The 26,293-nt window shown below is 43.8% G+C and overlaps 5 protein-coding genes across 12 annotated transcripts in view; 4 read left to right on the top strand and 1 right to left on the bottom strand.

The window, feature by feature from the left end:
* Window positions 1-315: 315 nt before the first annotated feature.
* Window positions 316-3,847, bottom strand: LOC108236139 (gsk3b interacting protein). 4 transcript variants are annotated; one of them, XM_025004579.2, is made up of 3 exons: window positions 3,767-3,847; window positions 1,269-1,514; window positions 316-1,160 (listed from the first exon to the last, which is right to left on the bottom strand). In XM_025004579.2, exons 2-3 carry the CDS (start codon window positions 1,509-1,511, stop codon window positions 1,002-1,004), a joined length of 402 nt encoding a protein of 133 aa, XP_024860347.1. In that variant the 5' UTR covers window positions 1,512-1,514; window positions 3,767-3,847; the 3' UTR covers window positions 316-1,001. The 4 variants fall into 4 exon arrangements, with proteins under 4 accessions (XP_024860347.1, XP_017272110.1, XP_017272101.1 ...); XM_017416621.3 differs by having other exon boundaries at window positions 3,709-3,821; XM_017416612.3 differs by lacking the exon at window positions 3,767-3,847 and adding an exon at window positions 3,053-3,286.
* Window positions 3,452-16,695, top strand: LOC108236127 (autophagy-related protein 2 homolog B). Of its 2 annotated transcripts, none has more exons than XM_017416599.3 (43): window positions 3,452-3,616; window positions 4,267-4,681; window positions 4,879-5,041; window positions 5,118-5,270; window positions 5,374-5,476; window positions 5,646-5,805; window positions 5,885-6,064; window positions 6,165-6,261; window positions 6,364-6,528; window positions 6,796-6,947; window positions 7,034-7,142; window positions 7,371-7,614; window positions 7,704-7,866; window positions 7,991-8,083; window positions 8,197-8,385; window positions 8,456-8,729; window positions 8,821-8,929; window positions 9,006-9,207; window positions 10,011-10,153; window positions 10,341-10,498; window positions 10,598-10,773; window positions 10,863-11,010; window positions 11,094-11,296; window positions 11,530-11,610; window positions 11,690-11,796; window positions 11,873-11,965; window positions 12,057-12,127; window positions 12,204-12,280; window positions 12,361-12,531; window positions 12,822-12,954; window positions 13,353-13,552; window positions 13,641-13,870; window positions 13,948-14,065; window positions 14,150-14,341; window positions 14,415-14,516; window positions 14,591-14,669; window positions 14,754-14,964; window positions 15,052-15,121; window positions 15,203-15,285; window positions 15,400-15,521; window positions 15,857-16,011; window positions 16,102-16,251; window positions 16,340-16,695. In XM_017416599.3, exons 2-43 carry the CDS (start codon window positions 4,520-4,522, stop codon window positions 16,568-16,570), a joined length of 6,222 nt encoding a protein of 2,073 aa, XP_017272088.1. In that variant the 5' UTR covers window positions 3,452-3,616; window positions 4,267-4,519; the 3' UTR covers window positions 16,571-16,695. The 2 variants fall into 2 exon arrangements, with proteins under 2 accessions (XP_017272088.1, XP_017272079.1); XM_017416590.3 differs by having other exon boundaries at window positions 10,860-11,010.
* Window positions 16,696-17,342: 647 nt separating this feature from the next.
* Window positions 17,343-20,112, top strand: noxred1 (NADP-dependent oxidoreductase domain containing 1). 2 transcript variants are annotated; one of them, XM_025006287.2, is made up of 6 exons: window positions 17,343-17,864; window positions 17,943-18,064; window positions 18,621-18,801; window positions 18,886-19,040; window positions 19,113-19,311; window positions 19,426-20,112. In XM_025006287.2, exons 1-6 carry the CDS (start codon window positions 17,608-17,610, stop codon window positions 19,559-19,561), a joined length of 1,050 nt encoding a protein of 349 aa, XP_024862055.2. In that variant the 5' UTR covers window positions 17,343-17,607; the 3' UTR covers window positions 19,562-20,112. The 2 variants fall into 2 exon arrangements, with proteins under 2 accessions (XP_024862055.2, XP_037833652.1); XM_037977724.1 differs by having other exon boundaries at window positions 17,943-18,124.
* Window positions 20,113-20,225: 113 nt separating this feature from the next.
* On the top strand, window positions 20,226-22,967 carry tmed8 (transmembrane p24 trafficking protein 8). Of its 3 annotated transcripts, none has more exons than XM_017411543.3 (6): window positions 20,226-20,322; window positions 20,655-20,803; window positions 20,911-21,004; window positions 21,101-21,194; window positions 21,330-21,623; window positions 21,740-22,967. In XM_017411543.3, the coding sequence occupies exons 2-6, from the start codon at window positions 20,685-20,687 to the stop codon at window positions 21,955-21,957; spliced, it is 819 nt and encodes a 272-aa protein (XP_017267032.1). In that variant the 5' UTR covers window positions 20,226-20,322; window positions 20,655-20,684; the 3' UTR covers window positions 21,958-22,967. The 3 variants fall into 3 exon arrangements, with proteins under 3 accessions (XP_017267032.1, XP_017267022.1, XP_017267014.1); XM_017411533.3 differs by having other exon boundaries at window positions 20,258-20,395; window positions 21,740-22,791; XM_017411525.3 differs by having other exon boundaries at window positions 20,261-20,395; window positions 20,632-20,803; window positions 21,740-22,791.
* A 1,127-nt stretch (window positions 22,968-24,094) lies between these two features.
* zgc:163014 (uncharacterized protein LOC100038766 homolog) overlaps window positions 24,095-26,293 on the top strand; it is a 4,643-nt gene continuing 2,444 nt past the window's right edge. Inside the window, exons 1-6 of the mRNA XM_017413706.3 lie at window positions 24,095-24,230; window positions 24,324-24,494; window positions 24,600-24,705; window positions 25,396-25,515; window positions 25,599-25,703; window positions 25,788-25,971. Of these exons, the coding sequence (XP_017269195.1) occupies window positions 24,169-24,230; window positions 24,324-24,494; window positions 24,600-24,705; window positions 25,396-25,515; window positions 25,599-25,703; window positions 25,788-25,971 (748 nt within the window). The 5' untranslated portion in view covers window positions 24,095-24,168. The remainder of the gene's footprint in view (window positions 24,231-24,323; window positions 24,495-24,599; window positions 24,706-25,395; window positions 25,516-25,598; window positions 25,704-25,787; window positions 25,972-26,293) is intronic.

Here is a 26,293-nt window from a genome sequence, read left to right as displayed (position 1 = left end):
TAGTGAGGCCGGTTTAACGTCACAAATAAAAACCTCTAAGAGCCCTGCTGCGGCTGAGCTACAGGATGTTAGACTTAGTGATGATAAATCCCGCTTCGTTTAAAAATGAAGGGCGATTTATGCGGCCGGATTATCAGGGAGGCTTCCTTAATTTCACTGGGAGTTGTGAAACGTCTGACAAAAACAAAACAAAACAAAAAAAAAGCTGAAGTAACAAGCTGTGAAAGCAAACAGTAGGAATAAATTTCCACTTCGACCTTGAACCTTTTGCTGTCGCACATCTCTGCCTCTTAAATGACACGCGGGACAACGCAGAAACGCCTGACATTTTATTGGTTGTGAGCCGAAGGTGACAAAAACGAGGAAGGAAAGTGTTTTTGTGGAGAGGAGGGGGGGCAGGGGGTTAAAAGAGTTCAAAACAACAACCAGGTTATACAGAAATTCGATTCAACAAATAGATCGCGGTTAAACAAGAACCTAATTAAATGAATAAAAGCTACCAGTAACAGAACATTTTTTAACTTTTACAGCTTAAAATACAAGCTAAAGATGAAATTAGCATTCATGTAGTGCAACGACGTCTAACCTTTTAGAAGTTTTGTTTCTCATCTCCAAGTGAATCAACTGCCCCCAAAAAATGACTTCATCTCCAGGAATATAAAATAATTAAAAGTCAGTGAATTAATCATAGTTTTTTTTTCCTTTCAGAAGTCAGTCATTAAGGAGATAATCACATTGGAAGATTAAAGTTTGAGCTCTTTTCCAGAACATAAATGAGAAACAAATAAAAGCATAAATTCCTAAGTAACACTGGATTAAAGTAAACAGCACGATATGGCGGCAGGTCCAGTACAGCCAGTCTGAAGCTACAACGAATGTGAAGTCGTTTAGTTTGATGAAGCTCAGGACGGCGGAGCCCGGACTGCAGCGGCGTTAGGCGCTCGGACGTCACATCAACAGACCGACTTAGTTACTAGTGGCTAAAGTCCTAATGTGTCTCTTTATTGTCCGTTTTGTTTCAGCCTCTCCAGGTGCTGCAGCAGAGCGTTCCCGAACGCCTCCCTGTAACCCGGACTGAGCTTGTCCAGGAGAGAGTAAACAGTCTCGTGGTACTGGGTGTCCAGGTTCTCGTCCACTTGATCGAAGGCGTAGCCCACCACCTGTTTGAGCAGAAATGCGTCGTTTTGAAATCTCTGTTTACACTCAAAAAAAAAAAAAAGAAATCAACAGAAAGGAAACTGCGGCGCCTCGTGACGAGCTCCTCCTACCCTGAGCCCGGCCTCCGTGAGCTCCAGGCAGTAGCGGTTCCCCTCCCTGGTCTCCACGTTAATGTAGGCCACGTCCGATGCACTGCCAAGGCTTTGCGACACGTGCATCTCAACCACGGCGAACAGGACGTCGTTGACCACAGCGTCCGCCTCCAGTCTCATGTCCTTCACGTCACCGAGCTCCACGGAGTCCTCGTCGAACGTGGAGTCGACGGCCTCCTCGGGCTGGCAGTCCACCTCCATCCCCTGCAACCACACAGCAGCATTTACCGAGTGCTCCTTAGAATTTAGTGTCTGCGGCTGAAATGAACCCTAATGAACACAGACCCAACAAGAAGACGAGTGGGACTGGAAAATTATGACGCGAACCAAGCGGAAGAACCCCCTGATAAAGCAAAGATGGCAGTTTTAGCTCTGACCCGATACTGTCAGAAACAGAAGTGAAACACCAGCATGTGACTCCTCTGTCAGTTCCATTTTTAACGTAAAAACGGAGACTATTCTTAGCTGTCAACATGTATTAGTGAAGTGACTGAAAGGCCGAACCAGTTTTGTAGGAATGACTGTCACACGTAAACTAATTTCCAGTTATGGGCTGGGAGTTTTCAAAAACAATTCCTTCTGACGTTTCACCCAAAGAATGCACTGAGCCACCATGATGACACTCGAAGATATACTAGTAGTAACTCCTACCTAAAGTCTTTTCTACACGTTAACACCTGCAAGGCCAGAGCGCAGCTCACTTCCTGTTTGTGTGTGCATCAGCTGTTCAGTGTTCCCTAATGTCATCCTTCATCTGCATGGCCAGCTTATCTCAGAAACCTTCCTCTTGTTTCAGCTGATCCCTTCTGCAGAGGGAGGGGGGAGGGGGGTCGCCAAAGATTTATATAAACGTTCTACTTCCTGATTCAGCCTGGACTCGAACCAACAGCCTCAGGTGTCTGAGACCACTGCCAGGAGGGGGACAATAATCGTTTCAAATGGAAAAACAAATCACCACAATCTTTCCATGCTTCAGTTTTGGCTGCGGATCAAATTACAGACAAAACAGTTTTTTAGCTTTACCAAGACACGGTTCTGAAATGCGGGTACACACTCAATGTAAACAAAACACCTGTATCTACCAACTTTACTCAACAGCTCCACATAAGTACGAATACATCCAACCAGCCGGACCTTTTGATCTCAAATAGACGTGGCCATTGTTGACCTATTATTAGCCACTTCTGCCGTTTCCATATGCAAACAAATTTTGTTTATTTTTTGGACCTATGTCGCTTTAAATGTGGTTCTGTTTGCAACAAATGCATTCACATAACTAATCTAAACAGATAAAAGACCACAAAACAGAGAACCAGAATATAAAACATATTATATAAGATAACATATAGATGTAATAATGTGTTATTGTGTTTTATTGTTGATTATTTAACAACAGCGACATCTTGTGGACTTATCAATAAAGTGAACGTTTCTACATTAAAATCAACAAACAGAATTCGGTGTTAATTTCTACAAAAATACTATAATATCTCCAGGTAATGTTATGTGTATAAGTAAATGAAATAAATGTGGGGCTAAATTCAGTACTTGTGTAAACAAAAAAAAAGAAAAAAAAACAGCTGGTCGCTCAAAACGTAATCCGGTGTTACAACACCGGTCACTCTGTTTAGGTCCTAAACGTGAACGCTGCACATTGTTTTAAAGCACCAGAAAGAGCATCTTTATGATATTTGCATTAAAGATAAATTCTGATAAAACTGCGGTCATTTTTTCCTCCTCACCTCCTCCCTGCTGGTTGTTTTCTTCCGGCTTGTAGAAGCTTCCAGCCCACTCTCTGAGCTGAGAGAGTCACTAAAACCAGCGTTACTTTACCCAGCTGAAATTTAATTTATAAGAAAAAACAAAATAGCACAAACTGGGTTAAAACTAAACTCTTTTTACTCGTTTATCTCACGCCTGGTTTTCTCCAAATCCAGTTGTTTATGTCCAAAATTACTGCCAGAACGTGCCGCGAGCTTAACGGTTTAGCCACGTCGTGACGTCACTAACTAATCCAACCCCTAAAAGATGTGTCGGATCCGTGCTGCATTCAAAGACATCTCGGAGTTGAGGACTAATTAAAATAAAATAAAAACCAAGTTACAAAGAGAACAAAAGTATATTAAAAACGTCGAATGCTGTATCTTCTCCTGCTTGTGATCAGTGAAAACAAACACGTCTTTTCGATTTATGCGCGCTGGAAATGTACGTTTTTGAGTTTTTAATTCTCACTTCCGAGCTGTCCCGAATGCAAGTAGGAATTGGTGCGGAGTCATGAAAGTGTTTGTAAACAACTCAATCAGAAGGTAACTTAAGAGCTGTCTTCATCTGTTCTGTTGCTTATCAGTCTCTTTAATATTGATATAGAAACAGTTGGATATGATCGCGGCGTTCTTACCTGTTTAAATTTACTGTGCAAGGGCTGACAAATGAAGAAATGTAGGATTTTAGCTTACCTCGCTGGCTAACTAGCACAACGCTGTAGCTTTAGCCGTCAGTTAGCCACTGGCTATGCTAATGTTAGCTTTACTTCACTGACAACAGGGGCTTGATAGCCGGGGCTAGCCGGCTAGTTAGCTGTATGACTTGCCTTTGTTTAGCCGACAATCAAAACAGATTCCCCGTCCAGTCAGCTGTGTTTGGGTCAACATATATAAAGGCTGACGCAGTTTATTACATTTGTGGCACGCCAATAGCTATTTCGCATGCACGATGTGTAACAAATTATAGAACAAGCGTGTGTTATTATTATTATTGCACAAGTTTTAAGATTGCATTGTAAATTGTCATTTGATTCACTCAGGAGTCATTTTTATTATTGTCCCAGGCTAGAGTTAACGCACTAGCAGCTGAAAACCTGGTTGTTTACAATTATCTCCTTAATATTTTGTGTTAAGTCACATGTTGTGGTGTCACGTTATAAAAGGGGGGCACTTTATGTGTGTCTTCTTTTTAGGCGCATCAAACTGGAGTCTAACCAATTCCTGCACACATCTCCGAGTGTCATCACATCCTCCAACGTGTCCCAGACCTTGGGATGTGAAGGATGTTTGAGCTCACCGTTCTTCAGCATCTTCAAGTCAACAGGATGACACAACTGCAACGCCACTGATTCATTCCTAGCCGTCTGAGCAGCTACAACTTTGTAGCCCACAGACTTATCGGAGTCAACTTTCACTACCCGTGTGCCGTTCACCTACCAGGTCACGATGCCTTGGCCCTTCTCTGAGTCTATCAAGAAGCGGGCTTGCAGATACCTCCTGCATCGGTACTTGGGGAACTTTCTGCAGGAGAAACTGAGCTTGGATCAACTTAGCCTTGATCTTTATCAAGGCACGGGGTCCCTTGCACAGGTTCCACTGGATAAATGGGTATGATACTTTTTAAGCAGACAGATCTCCTTACTATAATCAGCAAAGTGAGCTAGAACTGGGTGTACAATGTAATCAGTACTGAAATATGGCAGTGTTAGTTTTTGTCTCTATTTTGCTGTTCACTATTTAATAACTTTAGTAACAAGGAGGTATACTAAGATGATGCTAAAAAGGCACAATTTCTTGTTTCTCAGTCACTCAATGAGCTCCTAGAGACAGCAGATGCCCCCTTCGAGGTCATCACTGGGTTTATCCAGACAATTTCTCTGACCGTCCCATGGGCAGCGCTGCTACAGGAAAACTGTGCCCTAGAGGTCAAGGGTCTGGAGATGGTGCTCAGACCGAGACCAAGAGCGGGTAAAGAGATACTCATCTGTGTGTATTTATCACGCCATATGCCGGAAAGCGTTAACGTAAGTTATTGTTCCTGCAGCATCTGGCACTGAGCCCATGTACTGGTCCAGTTTCATGACAAGCAGCATGCAGCTCGCCAAGGAGTGCCTCAGTCAGAAGCTCACTGATGATATGGGAGAAAGCTTTCAGCCCTTTGAAGGGTTGGAAAAGTTTGCAGAGACGATAGAGACAGGTACATTCTACATCTGCTGTTTGTTTTTGGTTTTTTTTCAGCCTCCAGCAGGTTTAGCGTCACATCATTATGAGCTCATTGGTTTGTCCGTGTTGTCTTGCAGTTCTGAGGAGAGTCAAAGTGACATTTTTGGACACTGTCCTCAAAGTCGAACACATTCCAGAAAATTCCAAAACTGGATTTGCTCTTGAGATTCGAATCTGCAAGTAAGTTGGGATTACTGATAAGACAATATTCAGAATATGAAACTAATATTGGAAGCAGGACAAAGTGTTGTTTTGTATTTTACACAATGCATTTTCTTTACTATATTTCAGTTTTATCACTTTGCAGGTCCTCCTAATCGCTAATTATTATTTTTACGGTTGTATTCAGGATCGTGTACTGTGATGAAACAGGGGAAGAGAGTCCAAATGTTAACGTGCATCAGCCAACCTCATTTGCGCACAAAAAGATGCAGATGGCAGGAATCACCGTGTTCTGGGACGAGTTCTCAGACGTGTCTCATGGTTGCAGATCTTCACCCACGGCTTCGGTTGGCGCCACATTCATATTAAAGCTGGCCTGGGGTTGCACGTAAAAGCCTCCTAACTCCCAAATCCCTTATTTTGCAGGAAACTGAGCCAAAGCTTTCACCCAGCTGGAATCCAAAAATAATATGCGAGCCTCACCCACAGTTTACGGAGCCTCTGTCCTCCACGACCCCGTTTGAGGCCGTCCAGGTTGGGAGCCTCACGGGTAAAATTGAGTTGTCTCTCACTCTGAAAAACAACCTAGCTCTGCCTGGAGCAAAGGTAAACAATATTTTCTGAAAACATTATTATGATTATTTGTCTCAGGTTTGAATTTGTTGGTGTAATGTTGATGTCCGTCTTGTTTTGTGTTGCTTCCCAGCTGGACGTTGTTGGACACATCGACACACTGCTTGTTCTGCTGTCCCCACGCCAAGTTCATCTTCTCTTGGACATGTTTGGGGCTTTCTCTGGCGGACGTGAGCGTCTCGATTTTTTTGAAACGTGTTCCCAAAACTGGGTTTTGCGGTGTCACTAAGTGAGTTAGTTGACGACGTTTGTCTTGCTTTCTGTGTGTGAAGGTGCGCAGGACTGGAGTAAGGACAAAAAAAATCGTCCCATACAGCAGGAGGACGAGTATCGCCTCCAGCTGGAACTGAACCGGTGCCTGAAGAAGGACACCGCTGCTGCAGGAACAGACTCGGACCTTTTCGACAGCCAGACCACCAAAACTGTGTCGAGTCGAGGTTTGGATTAAAATACTGAAACTTTTAAAGCAGATATCTTCGACTACCTTGAAATCTGCATTAATGTTTCTGCAAATATTACAGTGTCATAACAATATATGTAAACAGCAATTTTCCCTTTGCTCCTTGCCTCATTTTTAATGTTGTATTATATGTTAATATGTAAGATAAATCTTTTAGAGTTATGGGAGTGTTATGAAGAGATGCAGGACTAAAAGAAAAGCCATATTTTCTTCTATTTATTTGTTGTTTTTTGTACTGTTGTAGATGACGTCTTCTTCTCCATGGCTGACATGGACATGTCTCACAGCTTGTCATCCCTCCCTCCTCTGGGTGAACCACCCACCGTTGACCTGGACTTGTCTCTGAACAGTAACTACTCTGCCTCCCCGGGAGAGTCTCCCTCTGGAAATGCAACAGTACGTCTTACCCTTTTAGGCCTTTTTTTTCATTTCAATTTGAATATAACGCACACAGTATTTTGAACAGTGGTGTCCGTTCTTAGGCCCTGTGGGATGATTACATGGACGTCCCACGACAAAAAGAAAAGCAGGCTTGTGAGACTGTCCAGTCACGGGATCCACAGCTCCCTCTAAAACTATTACAACAAACTTGTAAGCACTTCTGTAATTTGATCGACACACGGGTCATGTTAAGTTATAAATATCAGTCTCTTGGGGGCTATTTGTTTTTGTAAAAGGGAGACGAGTTAACTTTTCTTACGCTGTCAGGGATAACTAATAAAAACCAGCTGGTGCTTTCTTTTACGAGGGTCTGTATTACACTGGGTTTTTGTTGTAAATGGTTATTTATGAAACAGATCATTTGTTGTTCTCTTCCAGCCCATCCATCCAAAACCCACGGGGATGAGTCAAGGCCAGAGCTGGTGTTGAGGTTGTCCCTGAGCAGCTTTGCCGTCTCAGTCCTCCACATTGACCCGCTGCCACCACCACGTGCTGCTCCCAGCCCCCTCAGACCAATTTCTGCACATTTCTTTAGCACAGCGGGCCCAGGCCAGCTTTCCTCGGATGCTTTCCTTCAGTCTCGAACAGTGTTTGATCAGGCTTGTCCTCACGATCACCTTAGGTGTGCTTTACAGTCCACTAATTCAATTCGTTTAGGAAATTTTCCTTCCTAAGATCAATTTCCTGTCTGACCTGGGCTCATGTTTGCAGGTTTGTCGGTCAGGATTTGCAGATAAATTATGACCACTGTCAGGGATCCAACCTACGGACTTTTAAGACTGACATCTCCCTGAACCAGATGGAGTTTATTGAGTGTCTGTTCTCTTCTGAAGCTCCCACTGGTGGCTCCCAAAGAGGAATCCAGTACACTGAGGTTAGATGTGACAGCCTGAGCTGAGCGCTGCACGTTTCCTACCCCCACTTTAAGCTCTGATCGGCTGAACACTGCATATTTAGTTTAAGGAGTTATTTATCCTAGCTTCTTTGTCACATTTCAGCTCTTGACATTCGACACCACATTCAGTGCTGATGCACCGCTTCCCACCTGCCTTCACCTGCTTTACAAACTGGCTGAACGCAGAGGCCCTCAGGTACCAGCCTTCACTCATCTAATATAAAACCTGAAACCCAAATGCAGACCACTCTTGCACGTTTCCTGCGTAGTCATGCAGGGTTCAAGCTATCCGTGTGTCTGTCTGTGCAGGGCGGCCAGGTGCGTTTCAGCACAATTCCAAGGAAAGCTGAAATCCAGGTGGAGCTTGGCCCTGTGCGCTCAGAGCTGGACATCAGCATCGTGGATCGTCTGAACTCTCTGCTGCAGCCTCAGAAGTTAGCTACCACGGAGACCATGGCCTCTCATATGTATACGTCTTACAACAAACACGTCAGCTTGGTAAGGTTGGCGCGGCTCTACAGATCTGTTAACACAGAAGCTAGTTTTTGATGGGCATTCTCTTTGACAGCACAAAGCCTTTACCGAGGTTTTTCTCGACGACACCCACACGCCGTCCAACTGCCACGTGTCACTGACCGTTAATGCGCCCGTGCTGGGCGTTGCGATCCGCTTCCCCATCCCCGACCTGCGCTCAGATCAGGAGAGAGGCCCCTGGTTCAAGAAGTCCCTGCAGAAAGAAATACTTCATCTGGAGCTGGAAAACATGGAAATAAAAACCGAGTTCATGGGTGGGAGTTCACCGGAGCAAACCAAAATGGAGCTCACATTCAAGGAACTCACTGGTGTGCAGCCGGAGAAATGTCCTCCCTCGGAGAATAGTTTCTGATTATAAAACTGCTCTTCACTGACGACTGTTTCTCTGCTTTTGTGCAGGGAGGTTCCAGGAAGAGCCGGATCAACCTGCTGCCCGTTTCCTCAGAGTGTCTCACAACATGGAAGGAGACATGATGACATCTGAAAGCGTGAAATTCGACTGGCCGAGGTACGTTCGTCCGCCTGCCATCAAACCGGCCCCGTCAGTCCGTTCCGCTGTTGTGATCTCCAACACCTCTGCACAGGGTGGTGCTGAAGATGAACCCCACCGCAGTCCACTCGATCCTCGAGCGCGTGGCGGCTGAGGATGACGAGGGCGCTGAGGACCATTCCCTCGAGGAAGAAGAGGAGGAGGGTGCCGCTCATTCACTGAAGGATGTGTGTGACTTTGGGAAACCAGAACCATCGCCCTTTTCCTCACGCAGGGTTATGTATGAGAATGAAGAGGTGAGCAGTATTTACTGAACAAATTATCATCGTAAATCTTAAATTATAGCCATTTTATTTGTTTTCCTGCTCAGGATTACAAGTAAAGGGCTTGTTGCAGTTGCTCACATCACCACTAGATGTCATGTCAGTAAGTTTTTCCAACACAGATTAGAGTTTGATGAAACAACCTTTTAAATCATTGCAGCTTGTGTCAGTGAAGGGAAAAAGCGACACTCTGGGTTACATTTAATGTGCATTAATGGAGCGTTTTGTTTGTCAAGCAAGAACTCAAAGAATGCATGTTGCAGCTCTGGCTGGTGAAGGAGAGGAGGACATTAATGGGATAAAATATCAACAAAAACAAATGTCATTTTTAGAGTTGGAGTTAAAGCATTCTGCCCTACGAGATCAGGGAGCATAAATGTATCATTGACCACCTAGAGGGGTAATCAATAAATATATCAGACTACAAAATAGCAACTAAATGTTTGTGTTAGTAGGAGTAATAATGCATGCTAACATTGTGCAGATGTGTTTGATAATTATCATCATTATTAACTCAGATTTGATAGTTTTTCCACACATTCTCTTTGGAAACATTTAATTTCAGTTTTTCTTGTGTCAGAAGTTTGGTTATGGTGTTGGCACCGTGCAGGTGCGCTTAATCCAGGTGGAAATATTTGCATTCAAGAGCGAGAATATTCTCTGGTGGATATTTTCGCACGCTCCACTGATCTTTATGCAAACCGTAACGCGGTTTTGTTTGCTTAAGTTGCTGACAAATCAGGTGGTGTTTTTTTTTTTTTTCTTTCTAATTCCAGATGGTCATTCCTGGCGATGTTGCTGATATGACAGAATTCCAGGACAAAACGATGAACAACTCTCGCTTCGTTCTTGAACTCTGTTTGCCTAACGTGCAGTTGGCGCTCCCCAGCAAGCCTTTCTATGAGAAGCTCCACAACAGGTACATCAGCAGTTACTCACCCATAAAAGCAGCAGGACAGCTGGATGAGCTCTTGTTGTAAAACCTTGTTTTATGGTTTATCTGTTAATACAAAGGGTGAGCTTTGGCTTTCCTGAACGAAACATGTTGCAGCTACATGCCTATTACCTACAGTTTTAATAAATAAACCGTAACCTCCATGTTTTAGGATAAACAACGACCTTCTGCTGTGGGAGCCCACAGCTCCGTCCCCAGTTGAGATCGTAGAGAGCATGCCTTATGGAGTTGGACTCTCTGTTGCCAGCCAGCTGATCAACACTTACACAAAGGACAGCTTTAGCCAGTTTCGCTCGACTGGTCCTGACGGTGAGGCGATTTCATACAAACCTCCAGTGTCTGAACCTTGGTATAGATATGGCGGGTTTGATGTGAAGCTGCTGGGTTTAAGTTGTATCTTCCTTGCAGAGGAGACCAGTGGCTCAGATGAAGAGAATATGCACTACTACTCTCCTGCCTCCGACCTGGGCTTCAGATCTCGGAAGAAGAAGAAACCCAAAACCCACAGCAAGACTTCCCAGAGTCTGTTCTCTGTTATTCTCAGTGTAAACCACGGTCTGGTGGCTCTTCAGACGAACTCTAAGGTTATATTGATATCCCATTTAAAAGAGGGTTTATTCAGCTGATTTTGTCACATAAGCTGTATTTGAGGGTTTTTTTTTCCCTTCAGCAGGAAGATAAAACCATACTGAAAAACAAACACGGCGAGTTCTGGCTCGAGGTGAAAAACGGCGTCTTGTTCAGCGTCACTCAGTACGAAGGCTACAAAGATCAGCACTACATCTGCTTCCACACCAGCAGCATTTGCATGTATCATCAAGGTAAACCTGCTGCACTTACCGTCGTTCTTAACTGTCGGCGTGTTATTACTCGTCAGTGTGTGATTATTTACTGATCATCTCAGGACTCGTAGACGGGGCCAGCTCGGTCTCGGACATCAAGCTGCCATGCAGGACACATCCCCACTGGCTGGAGCCGACCATCTACCAGTCGGAGGCATCGTCAGAGAAGTCCTCAACGCCCTCAGAGGGTATTGGCCTGGAGGCCCGCAGCATGGTGTCCGTCGCTGTCAAAATCTCATCACAGAGTGCAGAGCGCAACATCAAGGTCAGACATTTCAAACAATTATCAGGCAGCTTGTCTGTATGAATGGGTTTTATTTAACAGAAAAATCTGAAATTTTCCATGTCTGACTTCATCAGATACCCATATGCTATTAACAGAAATATAAAGTGAAACACAAGGCGTGCACACACTTTGCCCAGTCTTTTATATTTGCAGTTCTTTGTGCGAAACAATCAGAATAATTTGAACTTTCTGCTCACCGTGTTTCCATGCAGGAGTTTTTAGTTGCTGTTGGCGTTCGAGGAGCCACGCTGCAGCACAGAGTGGTCCCTCCTAACCTGGGCTGGTACGACCAGGTAAAACAATCACCTGTGTGTGCCGTTAACACAGCTACAATGACGTTTTTATAATCTTTTTATGTATTTTTCTTCACAGATTGTTGACTTTTTGAATGTCTCTGATGAACCCGTGTTGGGATACGCCCCTCCCATGTCTGTCACCACCCTGCATTTACACCTGTGGAGCTGCTCTTTAGACTACAGGTAAATTTTGGATTACGATCAGCTGCTTTATTACCTTTCCGTGCGTTTGAATGTGACGCTGTTGATGTTCTGGCAGACCTCTTTACCTGCCGCTGAGATCGCTGGTGGTTGTAGAAACGTTCAGCATCTCCAGCAGCGTCTCTTTAGACAATTCATCATCAACACTAAGGTATGAAAAGCCTGATGGTTTAATGATGCTGAACTGAAATGTTTTGTTAAAATGAAAGTTTGGAGAAAATCTGTATTGTTGTTTTTTTCAGGATCATTTTGGATGAAGCTGCTCTGTTCCTCTCAGACAAGAACAACGTTGTTTCTGTTAATCTAGCACGTGGTGAGTTGACTTTTCTAACTGTTTTGACTGTTGAAAGTGTTGAAACAAAGCTTTGACGCTGTTTGATTCGGATCAGACTATGTTCAAGTCGTGGACATGGGGACCCTGGAGCTGAGGATCACAGCCGTCAAACCTGGAGCAGATGGAAAACTGGTAGGTTTCCTGTCTCCAGGTGAGACCTGTCCCTCAGAAGTGAAGATCTGGTCACGTTCGCGTCGTCTCTTTGTTGACAGTCGGAGCCCAGGTTTGAGCTGCGCTGCTCCAGTGACGTGATTCACATCAGGACGTGTTCGGACTCCTGCGCTGCCCTGATGAACCTGATCCAGTATGTGGCCAGCTACGGGGACCTGTTGCCTCCAGAGGAACCAGAGGCAAAGCGCAGCAGCACCGCACAAAAACGCAAGGTGAGCTGTGACCTTTGATTTACTGTTAGACTTAAAGACCGGCAGTCGGCCATGTCTGTGCTTACTTAATCGATTCCCATGTAGAAAGATGAAGACTCAACAGCTGTGATAACCAGCTTACTGTAGGCTACAGTTTAATTTTTTAAAGTGAGAGTGCCTCTTTATATGCATAGCTCAGTATCAAGATCAGCTACAGAGGAACTCATATCGATCAACCTTTAGTTACACTAATAACAAAGCTTTAAAAACTCTACCGTATTTAGTTTGAGTGTATTTTTATTCTTTGACAGACGGAGGTTCCTAGCAGGCCAATGTCTCAGACTCCGCTGCTGGCTGAGACCGAGCAGCAAATGCTGCAAGATTTGATGAGTGAAGCCATGGAAGAGATGGATGGGCAGCAGGCGCCAGGAGCACAACAGAATGGTAGAAATTCGCTTAAAGAGATGTTTTTTGTCCTGTCTAAGTGGGTTTCTGTAAGGTTTTCACAAGTAGTTACTGTATTGACGTTAGTACTTTCAGTTTGGAGACTCTGTGTTTTTTAAAATTATTTTAAAGTTTGTTAATTCCACAAAAAACAATTCAAAATATTGATGTAGACTTCAGGTGAAGGAACTGATATTTATTGGTGGGTTTTGCTTACAGGAACAATGAATCTCGTCAGTCAGAGCAAATTATTTGCACAGAGGATGACTTTTATGATTTCTGTTTTAACAAAAATGTTAAATAATCACAAGCAAAAGGCGTGTCCCTTGATGTTTTTATGATAAGATGACTGCTTTGTTAGTTTTAAATGCACATTAATGATATTTGCATGTACGCAGGTTCCCATGAGGAGCCGATTCATGACCATGACCCACCTCGCTCAGACCTGTTCCTGTTCCCTGATGAGAGCGGGAATCTTACCCAGGATTCCAGTCCCACCTACCCCATGCTTCCTTCTCCCCTCATCACGCCTGCTCCTAATCTGGCCCAGGAGACGGATGACTTTTGCATCCTGGAAACCCCTGACTCCAAAGGAGAGGTTGGGAAATACTCGTTCACCCTGCTGACGTCTACCAGACACGTTGAGTTTTTGTCTGTGCCGCTTCATCGCCAGTCGTGCATTTCAGGGTCGAGATCAGGAGCCCGTGGTGAAGCAGCTGACCTCAGATCCAGTGGAGATCAAAGACGACCACTTCAGCCAGCCTCTGGAAGGGAGCGATTCCAGTCGTGGAGCCATGAACTTTCCCATCCCAGAGGTTCGCTACCTCATCAGAGAAATTTCTGTCATTTGGCATCTTTATGGAGGAAAAGACTTCGGCAGTGCAGTTTGCACAGTTTCTCCTGCTAGGAGTCGAGGGTGAGCCACGAGTCCAGAATTTTGAAAAGAATCAGACTTTTTTAAAAAAAACTTAAAGTTTTCTGTGCATCTTGCAGATCTACTCCTCATAGCTCCCCATCTCAGACTCCAGTCAGACAAGTGAAGACTTCAGGGCGGGCAGGAGGAGGAAGGGGAAGAAACCCGGATGTTTTAATGGAAATCCAACTCAGCAAGGTTGGTTTTTTATTCCTCAGGACTCAATCTTCATTAAAATCTTATTGAACTCAAACAATGCCACTCTTTTGAATGTCCCTTCAGGTTAGGCTTCAGCACGAGGTGTACCCACAACCCCCTGTGGCATTACGTCCGGCCGTGGACCAGCCCGTGTCCCGACAGGTGTTCGTCGTCCAGGACTTGGAGATCCGAGACAGACTAGCTACCTCACAGATGAACAAGTTCCTCTACTTGTATTCCAGCAAGGAAATGCCTCGAAAAGCCCACTCCAACATGGTGAGCAAAACAACATCCTCAGTAAATTCAAATTTTTGATTTATTGTAACTACAAGAGTGTCTCTCGTTTTAGTTGACAGTTAAGGCTTTGCATACGTGTCCCGAGTCGGGCCAGGCTCCCCCAGAGTGCTGCTTACGAGTCTCCCTCATGCCTCTTCGCCTCAATATTGATCAGGTAGTAGAGTCAGATACTCATTACAGTGCCAAAAGTGTAGAAACCTCTAACATATTTTCCTCATTTGTTTGAAGGATGCATTATTCTTCATGAAGGACTTCTTTAGCAGTCTTGCTACTGAAGTCGAGTTTTTCTCCCCGCCTGCCCAAGAAGGTAAAACTGATGATTTCATGACCCGTCCGCTGCTGTAAATATCAATTTGATTTCACGACTCCTGATCGTTGCTCGTGTTTGCAGCCGTTTGCGTGAGCACAAAGAAAGCAGCGGCCCCAGAGATCTCCTGCAGCTTCTCGAAGCACGCCGCAGGCAGCCTGGATCCGGCCCCGATCATCTCGGTTCCTGCTCAGAGACAGCTGAGCCACAACGGCTTCTCCACGCCTGGCAGGGAGGACGCGAGTGACGGCGAAGCCTCCGCTTCTCCCTTCACAGATCAGCCGATCTTTTTTAGGTCAGCTCTAAAGTTTTACAAACCACAAAAAAAAAGCCTAAAATGACATCTGTGTTAAATATAATAACGTCTTCTCTTCGTTACCAGGGAGTTTCGGTTTACCTCTGAGGTTCCTATTCGACTGGATTACCACGGAAAACACGTGTCAATGGACCAGGTACGTGTTTTAAGAAGGAAATGGATTAACTCCACTTTGATTTATTGTCTTATAAATAATTGTATGAAATCCTTGTTTCAGGGCACATTTGCTGGGATCATCTTTGGGCTGACGCAGCTGAATTGTTCAGAGTTGAAACTGAGGCAGCTTTGCTACAGACAAGGGTTTGTTATCTTAAAATATAAGAACATTTTTCATCCATTATGATGTGTGTTGCTATCAAATGCTTAAGTAGGTATTGATAATTATTCATGAGGTAACACTTGTTTGTGTTGCAGGTTACTTGGTGTGGATAAGCTGTTTTCTTATGCAATAAACGAGTGGCTAAATGACATAAAGACCAATCAGCTTCAAGGACTACTGAGCGGCGTGGCACCCATTCATACTCTGGTGAAACTGGGTGAGTTTAACACTTGTTCTCAACCCAGTCACAGGATTTTAGCACTGTTACCAGAATCCTGCTTTTAGCTTATTGACCTAAATAAACTTTCAGCATATTTCACAACATCTTATGAAGAAAATGTCCCATTTTTGACGAATGTTGAAGATGCACCAAACTAGGAATTGACAATAGAGATTATTCTATCGCTTGGTTACCAGGTGTTAACCATAACTGTGTTTGTTTTACATAGAAAACCTTTCTAGCTTTATATTTTTAGATTGTTTAGGACTTGAAACCTTAGATTGATAGGCTTCTTTGAAAATGTTTTAACGCCGATGTTCTGTTCTGTTCAGTTCACGGCCTCAAGGACTTGGTTTGGCTCCCCATTGAGCAGTACAGAAAGGATGGTCGGATCGTCCGGGGATTTCAGCGTGGCACCGCCTCCTTTGGAACCTCCACAGCCATGGCTGCCCTGGAGCTCACGAACAGAATGGTTCGAACCATACAGGTAAACTGGTGTCCCACTCTTTTAATGAAAAGCACTTACTCTGTCATAGGAGAACTATCAGATGCATCGTTTCTGTGTTTGTCTCTTCAGACAGCAGCTGAGACAGCCTATGACATGGTGTCTCCGGTCCCTGATGAGAGGGACACAAAGAGGGTAAAACGTTACTCCCATTATGGCCTGGCTCATCAGCCTGTGGACCTGAGAGAAGGTGTAGCCAATGCTTATACTGTAGTGAAAGAGGTAAACAAACGAACAGAAGTCCTGCTGTGTTTGCACCATTGAAATAAAAAAAAACAATATGTGGAAATAAGGATGTCTTCCTCCACAGGGTATTACAGACACAGCACTGACCATCTATGACACAGCCACACGGGAGCACGAGCAGCGTGGGATGACGGGAGCCGTTGGTGGAGTTCTCCGCCAGCTGCCGCCAGCAGTAGTCAAACCCCTCATTATGGCTACCGAAGCCACCTCTAACGTCTTGGGTGGGATGAGGAACCAGATACACCCGGATGCACGACAGGAGGAGTCTCAGAAATGGAGGCACGGGGAGGAGTGATTCTCATGGCTGTAGGACAACTGAAACCACGACTGTGCTGGAGCCGCAGCCAAGAACTTTGCATTTGTTTGTTTTGGTTTTTTAATTTGCTTTTGAAAGAGGGAAAAAAAAAAAGCGGACAACCAGTTCTGATTGTAAATAAAATCATCTCATGACAGACTAAGCTAATGTGAATCAGCTTACCTGTTCCCTCACAGTGCCTTCATGGTCATCAGCATCATTTGCTTACACAAAGGGAAATAAAATTTAAAAAAAAATGTGTAAGCATATTGTCATATCCACATATCCTGTTGTGGCTTATGTTCTGTCAAATGTAAAAGCACAACAGTGACAGGCAGTCCTTCTCTTTACCTTCATTTAGCTCTGTTTACAGATAGTGTTATAATTTCTTATTCTTTGTGTCAGTAAACACTAATGTTAATGTGTAATTACCCATAATTTATTACATGTACTGTATGTTGGCCATTTACTGTAAATAATCCAAACATGTACCATTTCATGCAAATATTAGAAAACCGTACTAGAACCCGAACGTGTCAAAGTTGTGTAAAGTTATCTAATCAGTTAAGTTGAAGTGACTTCAGGATCGCTTGTCCCAGATAAATTAATAAAGTTGCACTAAGTTTTTTTGTGCTGAAAGTCATATTTTTAAACCTAAAAACTGTAATTTAGTTTGCTGTCAGCTCACATTTTAAATTCTTGAAGCAAACCAGTACATCTACTTGACACGTTAAGTCTTAATATGCTCAGCCGATTTGAATATTGATGTATGTTGTGATCATTTGTGTTGAAGACATTTGATATGCATACAGTATTTGTGTGGAAGGAGTAATATAAATTGCACATACATGTACAGTTGATAAAAAGAAATTGTACCAGATACATGAAAGGGAAATTAAAAATGTTAAATTCACAACTGAGTGTGATTTGGAATTTTGTTTTCGTTGTAAAGATTTAGCTTGTGTGGGGTTAAATTTTTGAAACGATTGTCAGTTTTATTTTGAAATCTGCCGATTGAAACGTAAGCGTGTGTTGCCATGACAACAGAGCGACGCTCGTTTTCTTCCTGCGTAAGCAAACCTACTCGACAGCCTTTTATTTTTTATTTTAATTTCATTTTAAACATCATTAAAGTGGTTATGGATATATTTGCTAGTTTAAGTAGTTCTTTCGAGTTGGGACTAAACGTCAACGACGAGGAAAAGCTACTTAACCTCCGTGCGCGCTCTGCTGGACTGACGTTTTGCGGGTGCGCGCACGCAGCTTTCGTGTGTGAACTAGTCCACTCGTTGACGTGAGTTGATAAGCCTCTTTAAAACAGCCCGTGTCCCTTTATAGATGCATTTAATTAGTGGGGTTTTTTTCATTTCAGAAATACTATACGAAGTCGGTCAGCTGTCAGAGACTCCCTGGTGTCAGGATCGGACGGTGGCCTCTGTGTGGGGATACTTGGTCTGGGTCACCTAGGAAAACAGCTGATCTTCAGCCTCCTCAGTAAGACCAGCATAAAGCCCTCCAATGTGAAGGTTTCCACCAGAAATCCAGAAACAGCAGGTACAATAAAGCTAAAACAAGCAGAACACTAATTAAAAGCTAAAAGAAACAGGACACCAGCTAAAAGGAGCAAAACACTGGCTAAAAGCTAAGAGGAGCAAAACGCTACCTAAAAGGTAAAAGTCACTTAAGGCTAGCAAAGGGAAAGCTAAAACTAAAAGCAGCAAAAGAGTAGCTGAAACTAAAAGTAATAAAGGCTGATGAGAAGGTAAAAGTAGCAAAAGGCTACCATCTTTCTGTTCATCTGACAGATGGCCTCATTTTTGACGTTTTCCTTGTAAGCAAACAGTTGCAGCGTCTGAATGCAGCCGAAGTTGTGGCAGTACTTTTGAATGATCTTAGTTTAAGCTTTTCCCGTCACCGTTAGGCTTTCTGGCTCAAACCTCAAAGAGGCCCAGGTGATCACTTCTTTAAAACCGAACAGATTTGTTGTTACAGCAGGGTCAAGCTTACTTTCTTGTTTACTGACGAAATAAACATTCTGTCTGTGTTTCAGAGGGCCGTGTCCCGACAGGTGTTGAGTGTTTCTTTGACAATCGCAGGCTGGCGCTTTGGGCAGATGTTCTGTTCCTCTGCTGCTTGCCGTCTCACCTCTCCAGAGTCTGCTCTGAGCTCCATTCTCGTCTGCCGAAGCGCTGCCTGGTGTACAGTTTCCCCTCAGCTGTGCCTGTCACCAGGTCCGACCAGACTCACACAACATTTGAGACTTCTATCTTTGATTCAGATGAACTGACCCTTCTCTTTAACCTTTTTTATTTCAGCTTAGCTGAACTTCTTGGACACAGTTTTGTTCTAAAACCACAGTATGAAATTGAAGGTTGTGACGCTGCAGACGTGTGGCTGACCTGCTCTCATCTCACCACAGCTTTGGGAGATCCGTCGCTGATAGAAGCATCATGTCCGCTTACTATGAAAGGTATATTTTAGATACGTTCTCAAACATTAGAGCACTCTTCTCTGGCTGCTGATCCTAATTTTTAATTTCTAGGTGGCATTACTTTGCGTTTGAACTGGGTATGTGGAGTGCTCTACGGCCTGTTAAATATCTGCACTTCTGCCTGTTTGGGATCCGGTGAAGCTCTTTCTCTGATTAACAGCATATTCAACAAAGATGGGATTAACAACGAGCAATTAGAGGCTCGGAGTTTCATCAGTTCCTCCTGCGCATCTACTCTTCATCCGGATGAGTGAGTAGTTCAAGGTTACAGGGGTGTACACATGTTTTTGCTGCACAGACAATATGAGCTGCGGTATAGAAGCAAAGTAATTCATTTGAATCTCCTTTTCTTTATTATGCAAAGGCCTTTTCCCTGGATTTCTCTCACTGATGCCCAGTCCAAGGAAACACCGCTGCAGCGCTTCCTGTCAAGCAGCAAATCTGTGCAACAGAGCGTCTGTGCTGCATACAAATCATTCCTAGAGAGACCAGGGAAATGATAATATCTGTAAGGGTTGTCACACACAATATGATTAGATTAGGAAAAAATGCATACCAATATAAAAACATTATAAACAAGATTTAGTCTTGAAAATGTGGTTTTTATTGTGTCATTTTATAAAGAATAACCCTGAATTGCTCTAAAATCTAACAAATTATTAATGCAGTGCTTTTTAAACTTATGTTAGTCTTTTTTGAACAATTTTATATGCCTAAAATGTGCAAATGTAAAGTTGTTTTCCTCTGAGATTTGCCTTTTTCTTTTTGTAGTTTTTATTCTGTTTTATTTACATATAAAATGGGGGCTGAAAGGTTTCTGAGGAAGTGCTCGTTATTGTAGTCCATTAAGAAAGAAAGAAAATTTACAGAAACTAGAGAAAACCTTTTGCACAGCACTGTTGATGTTTAAAAATAAAACATTATTCGTGGAACTGAAAATGTTGTGGCGTCCTTCATTTTAAGGTGCTATTTATTCTACATAAAGTTATTGAGATCATATCTTTTTCGGTGTTTTGCATCTATTTTTTTATTTTTAAATGCTATGCCGTTTGTATGTAGTCCTCAAAGAGATCCTTTCAGTAAGCATCCAGATGTTGAAACAGGAACATCCCGACCTTCGGCTGCGGATTCGGATATTTCCGTCAACGCTCGGAAAAAAACCCGGAAGTCACCAAAATTTCGTTCGCTTTTCTTTTTTTTTCTTTTACCCTTCTCAAGAAGAAGCAACGCCTCGAGGAGACTTGTCACCTGATTGACGGGGGTATGGAGGGGATTTTTCTATTGGCCTGAGTGAAATTTGAGTAAATTAATCAGTTTGTCGGCTCTACGTCGTGGTAAGTCGAGTTTTTTTAACGGCAAAAGTGCTGGCTTGGTAGCTAGCGTCAGCTAGCCGGCTGTAATGTGAGTTTTACGAAGATGAAGCAGGTTAAGGAGGAGTTAGTCCGCCGTATTGATGTGGACACAGCATTCTTCGCTCCCACTGTGGTTCATAAAGTCTCTGTATTGTGTCGAGCAGCAGTTTGTTGTGTAAACAGGCTAACTTCTGCCTCCCTCCCCCCGTGGTTGTGAGGGGCGGGGTGTCCTCTCTTCCAGCCACACACACACAGAGGTGTTTGTCTCGTCATGACAGCCATGGAGAGATTAGAGGCCACATCGGAGCTCCAGTCTCGGCTGTCATCCTTGTCTTTTTCGTCTTTCCCCGGAATAGCATCCAAGCAGTGCAACAGCACACCGCCGGACAGGTAACCTGTTGCTCAGAGCTACTAAACAAACTAAAAAAAGGCTGTGTTAATTATTCTGCTTTTATCACCACTGTGTAAATGTTCTCCTATTTGTCTTTACTTTACAGGCTTCAGAATACAAACCTCTCTGAGAGCTTCACCCAGAGCAAAAGCCAGTCTGATATGGATGAAACGAAGGAGGATTCAGGACAGCTGTCCAAGGTAGTAGATGTTTTAGGGCTGTCAGTGAGTATGAAGGCACATGAAAGGCCTGATTTTTGTTCTTCTAATGTGCCATACGTGTGTGTGCACTTTGAGGGTAATGAAGAGGCTCCCGCTGAGCTGGCCCTGAGGGACGGAGGCAAGGAGAACAACAGCGCTGGGAGCTGTCAGCTCTCCTCTGAGATGAAAGGTGAGAACCTGCTGAGTGTGCCATTATGGCTGCCGCTTTGTTTAATCTACAATTTTGGATGCCAAGTTTTCATAAAAACAGGCAAAGTAAAGCATACAATGTCACGCGACCGCTGACTTTTCTGTCCGATCGCAGCCCAGGTGCCACCCCTGCCACCCCCAACGACCTGGACGTCCGCCGCGCTGAAGGAGCTGAAGGCGAAGCTCCGAACGGAGAAGGACAGCATGGTGACGGTGTACCGAGGCGACATCATGACGGTCCACGTCCCCACTGTCCCCGAGGCAAAGAAAGTGTGCTGGGAGTTCGCCACAGACGGCTACGACATCGGCTTTGGCATTTATTTTGACTGGACTCCCGTGACAAGCAGGGCTATCACGGTGCACATCAGCGAGTCGAGTGATGACGAAGATGAAGAGGAGGAACCGGAAGGTCAGCTCGCAGTTTAGAATTTAAAGCAGCTCGAGCTGATCTTACGTGAAGCTCTTCTCCCTTTTTAGAATAATACAAGATGCTTTATAAAATGATGTATGTGATTTGTGTTGCAGGGCCTCCCAGCAGTGAAGACGTCGAAAAAGGCTCCAAAAGTCAAACCAACTCAAACCTGGCGGAAATCCTTCCTGTGTACCGCCAGGAGAGCCATCTGTCCGTCCACGGCGGGAGCCACGACTTTCCAGGTGAAGGCACTTACCTCTTCAAGTTTGACAACTCGTACTCCCTGTGGCGGAACAAAACTCTCTATTACAGAGTTTATTACAGTGCCTGAGACGCCAGCGTGTCGCTTATGAATGTTCGATTCGAAGAAGAATATTACTGTTAAGGACAATGAACTATTTTTGATTTTGCACTTAGAGGAAAAAAAAAAAAGATTAAAAAAAAAATCTATTTTTATCTGCTTGTGTCCAATACATGTACGGTTAAATAGTTTTTAACGCATCACCCGCTTAAGTGGCTTCCTAGAATATATATTTAAAGATTGCATATGTGCCATATTCCTGCTTATGCACTGTGCTGTTCGGTCAAGTGCCCGTCATGAAACCTATATCGTCTCCACCTGTGACATTTCTATGGTAGCAGCAATCAGGGAACACCTGCACAGTGTTTTTTTTTTCACCAGCCCAGGTGCTTAATCAAACGTGCTCTAAAGAAATGAAGTTTTCCGTGCGTCCGTCTGTCTCTGTGCACCTTATGCTGCCTCGTCGGTCACTCAAGCTTTGTGGTGTCACTTTATTTTTTTATTTTTTCCTAAGTGTTGAATCTAATCATAAGAAGCGAACTCTGTCTGCTGTCTCTGTGGCGTGTTAGTAAAAGATATACGTTGAATGTATTAAAGTGAGTGTTTTTTTTTTTTTCAGTGAGTCCTTTTTATGGCACAAATAAAAGCTCTTATCAAATAAAGCTCTTATGTAATATAGATTCAATATTTACTTTAACTTTAACCCGTCTTTTAATTAGCTGTTTTGAAGGTAGAGACCGGTTGCAGTGTTTCATCAAAGTTGAGTTTTGTGCACAAGTCTATGTAAGTAAAAAAAAAAAAAAAAAAAAAATCAATGTGCTTTTTTGTTTTGTTTTGTTTTCTGTGCATTTTTTTGGTGAAATTGACACTTTCGCTCACGTGCATGCTCCCAAAGACGTCCCAGATTTGGCTGCTAATGTTGTTTTCGGTGCAAAGCGACAGGTTTGAAGCTTCCCATTTTTGCTGTACTCTCACTGTAAGTTCAACTGTTGATATTTGTCCCTGAAATTTACAATCCACAATAAAGATAAGGTTGTCTAGTTTTCTGTCGTCAGTAATTAGGTGAAAGGGTGGGGGTGAGGGGGGGTGAATGAATGACACATGTCACTCAGTTTGGAAACAAGATTCAAATAATCTCACTGCTAAGTCTGCCAAAGTTGCTGCCATTTCATAACAGTCCCTCTGCAGATCCAGGATTAGAGCGTACCTGAACACGGTCCCCTGTGCTTCCATTAAATTGTAGCTCTGGGGAATTGATGTAATTATTACAGAAGTGCTGATGAAACCTGGGTTTATTTTCAGCTCTCCCTGAAGGCCATTTACGATCCTAAAGTTACATTTAATCTCACTGGCGCTTCCTAAAAGCAATAAGAGGTTGTTTTAAAACAATGCCTTACGGTGGTGCAGGTCCAGTTGGTTTTGTTCCCTCAAATGTTTCCCAGATTATGAGCTGAATACCCAACAGCACATCTGAGATGACAAGAGGTGCTGCAACATGAAAAAGAAATCTTTTTAGCATGTCTTCTTGCTCCGTGCCGCACGTGATGGAGGTAAGAACAATAACATAAAGCAGTCAATAGCACCTTTAATCTAAAATCCACAAAAATTGATGCAGTGCAGCAAAACCTTTGCTAAAAGTAACAAAGGTCTAACTAGAAGCTAAATGCATTAAAAGGCTGGCTGAAAGTTAAAAGTAGCACAAGGCTATTTAATCTAGAAGGAGCAGAACAGTAGCCAGAAACTAATAGTAGTTTAAGAAGACAAAAACAGAGCAAGCATGTTGAAGCAAATTTAAAACAGTAAACTGTTTTTGAATAAATAGAAGAGATCTTGGTGTATTTATATGTGGACACTATTTTAAAATAAATATTTTGCAACGCGTAGAAGGTACAAAAACCTAAAATCATAGCACTCATGTCGTTAATGAGCTGAATGTTTTAATATATGGATGGTTAAAATAGCACAAGGTATGCAGTAGTTAGAACAATATGGCATTTATAAAATCATCTGTAGTTCCTTTATAATCAGCAGTAATAATTAAGTAGATTAATACTCTTAAGAAGATTTTCTTCAGTAAATTGTCATATTATTTATACAACTTAACATATTAAACAGAGAGCTTAATTGCTCTCCGCTCTCAGGTGTGCTTTTTGTCTCGAGCTCCGTTCAGCCAATCAGAGGCCGCCTCCGCAGCTTCTAGTTTCTCCGACGATTTGTCCGCTGATTGAGCGCTCAGACCAAATGGGGAAGCTGAATTTTTACGTCATTTGGTCGCTGCGTGACGCCCCCCGGCAGTTTATCAGGTAGGTAGTTTGATATATATATATTTTTAAAAAAACTGCAGGTCGTCGTTTTTACCTTAAAACATGGCTGAAAGTCGGCTGGTTCTCCGGCAGCAAAGCCAACCGGAAGTGCTTTCAAGTCCACATCCCGCTGCCTCTCCCCAAACAGCTGGTCATCTTTGGTTTTGGAGAGTGGCCTTATAACCAGACCACACTGTCAGCAGAAGTTCTGGTCTGTGAAGGCGTCCCGGCCCAGGCGATAGGGACTCTGTCCTCTGAAGTGAAGTAAGTGGGAGAGAGAGAGGAAGAGGAGGAGGAGGAGGAGGAGGAGGAGGGGGGAGACAAGTCATTTTAATGTGAGGAAGATGCTGAGTCCTTGTCTGAACTCAGGTGCCTGACCTGGGAAGGTGACTGGAACGATGACCTGGCCTTGGCGGCTGCAGAGAGAGGCAGGAGGGGAGTGTATGGAAAGATTGTGCTGAAGGTCTGTGGACAGGTAGGAGGGCCTCAGGTAGACTTTAATGAAGCCTGTAGAAAATAATCATTGGGGGGGATAAACAAACAGTCAGTTTTACAGATATTGACCTGAACGTAGCCTAGATCCATGCCTGAAACATTCTGACCGCCAGCAGAGGATCTTTGTGGACTGGACAGAATTTATTAAAACTTTCAGGAAACGATCCAACCTATTCACCTGTCTCCAGCAGTCATTGGGCCAGAGGTGAGGTACAGGTTCTGCCAGTCACTCACACTTAGTAAGTTTGACGTAGCCAGTTAACCTAACCTGCATGGTTTTTGGACTGTGGGAGGAGTAGACGGAGAAAAGCCATGCTTGCACAGGGAGAACACGCAACCAGAAAGGCCTGAGCCGGGAGTGGAACCTACAACCCTCCTCCCTGCGAGGCGGCAGTGCTAACCAACTGCTCCACTGTGCAGCCACAAACAAAATGTTGGGACACTGAGCTGAACATGAGTAGGAAAAGCTGGCAATTTTCAAATAAAATCTTCAAAAATACTTCAGAAAGCCAAAAAATATTGTTCAAGACCGCGCTGGTTCCTTGGAAGCAAAATATGAAGAATGAGAGATGACTGCACACTAATTTATATCTCTGATCAAAGTGAAATTGGTTCAGATCACGGGTTTAATGTTATGCTCTGATGCTGCTTGTTGTTGTTGTTTTGTCAGCTGCAGGAGCACACCGGTGTCCTCAGCAGTACCCTGGTTCAGAGGAAATGTCTGTTTCCAGAACAGCTCAGTGAGACCGACCGCTCCGTCGCATCACTCCAAGGAGCTGAAACTGAAACCGTGAGACAGGCTGCCTTTTAACTGTTTTTGTGTCAGGTCTCCGCTTCAGTGTAGATGTGTTTAGCTCCTGCTAACCTTTTCAGGTAACGTCCGACTCCTCCCACGTGGGCAGCAGTGTTTGCTGTGCGGAGATTCAAGCGAATACCATTGACACCAGTGACTCTGCCCACCCTGCAATTTGGCCCACAGTGAGCGTCTTGCCTATGAATGCTAATATTATCTGATTACAAATCTGATAATTGGTCTGCGGTGTGTGTCTGTGTGACTGAAAGAATAAGACTCCCAGGCGCACAGTCATTAGTCGCCAAGGCCGCCTGCCGTGGAGCTTTGAGGACTTGGACAGGCTTACAGGGGACACGAACCAGAACCAGTCTTCGACCCCCAAGAAGAGGAAGCTGTCCCGGAGGAGCAGCCAAGAGGAAATGAGTGTGCAGATTAGAAAAGAGACCAGAGAAGGTTGGAGTCACAAACTCTACAGCCAGCACAGTAATGAGTGCACAAGAATGTGGGTTTTTTTTTGGGTTTTTTTAAACCACAGATTATAATTAGTTTCAGTGTGTCCGACAAAGCGGTGGTGTCATAATATGTGTCTGAGTGACCCTGATACTGCCGTCCTCATCGGAGGGGAAACTTCTGATCAAAACTACTGCAAGGACTCCCTCTGGAAGCTTGAGTTGGGTCAGTGGGGCCTGTTTGGCTATAAAAAAAACATAAGACTTTACATATGTGTCACAAAAGCAAGCAGTTCTGAGCCCCCCCTCCTCCCCCCCTTCCCCCC

This window comes from Kryptolebias marmoratus, linkage group LG10 (genome assembly GCF_001649575.2).
Source record: "Kryptolebias marmoratus isolate JLee-2015 linkage group LG10, ASM164957v2, whole genome shotgun sequence".
Taxonomy (NCBI): domain Eukaryota; kingdom Metazoa; phylum Chordata; class Actinopteri; order Cyprinodontiformes; family Rivulidae; genus Kryptolebias; species Kryptolebias marmoratus.
Note: the sequence above shows the minus strand (reverse complement) of the source record. Positions and strands in the feature narration are given on the sequence as shown.

Excerpts from the sequence above, each read along its gene's own strand:
- LOC108236139 (XM_025004579.2), bottom strand. The coding sequence starts at position 1,511 with ATGGAGGTGGACTGCCAGCCCGAGGAGGCCGTCGACTCCACGTTCGAC. Across the intron at positions 1,161-1,268 it reads TCACGGAGGCCGGGCTCAGG|GTGGTGGGCTACGCCTTCGA; the intron begins GTAGGAGGAGCT and ends CTGCTCAAACAG.
- LOC108236127 (XM_017416590.3), top strand. The coding sequence starts at position 4,520 with ATGCCTTGGCCCTTCTCTGAGTCTATCAAGAAGCGGGCTTGCAGATAC. Across the intron at positions 7,615-7,703 it reads TGTCCTCACGATCACCTTAG|GTTTGTCGGTCAGGATTTGC; the intron begins GTGTGCTTTACA and ends TCATGTTTGCAG. Across the intron at positions 10,154-10,340 it reads TATGAGAAGCTCCACAACAG|GATAAACAACGACCTTCTGC; the intron begins GTACATCAGCAG and ends TCCATGTTTTAG.
- noxred1 (XM_037977724.1), top strand. The coding sequence starts at position 17,608 with ATGACAACAGAGCGACGCTCGTTTTCTTCCTGCGTAAGCAAACCTACT. Across the intron at positions 18,802-18,885 it reads TCAGCTGTGCCTGTCACCAG|CTTAGCTGAACTTCTTGGAC; the intron begins GTCCGACCAGAC and ends TTTTTATTTCAG. Across the intron at positions 19,041-19,112 it reads ATGTCCGCTTACTATGAAAG|GTGGCATTACTTTGCGTTTG; the intron begins GTATATTTTAGA and ends TTTAATTTCTAG.
- tmed8 (XM_017411543.3), top strand. The coding sequence starts at position 20,685 with ATGACAGCCATGGAGAGATTAGAGGCCACATCGGAGCTCCAGTCTCGG. Across the intron at positions 20,804-20,910 it reads AACAGCACACCGCCGGACAG|GCTTCAGAATACAAACCTCT; the intron begins GTAACCTGTTGC and ends TTTACTTTACAG. Across the intron at positions 21,005-21,100 it reads ATTCAGGACAGCTGTCCAAG|GGTAATGAAGAGGCTCCCGC; the intron begins GTAGTAGATGTT and ends GTGCACTTTGAG.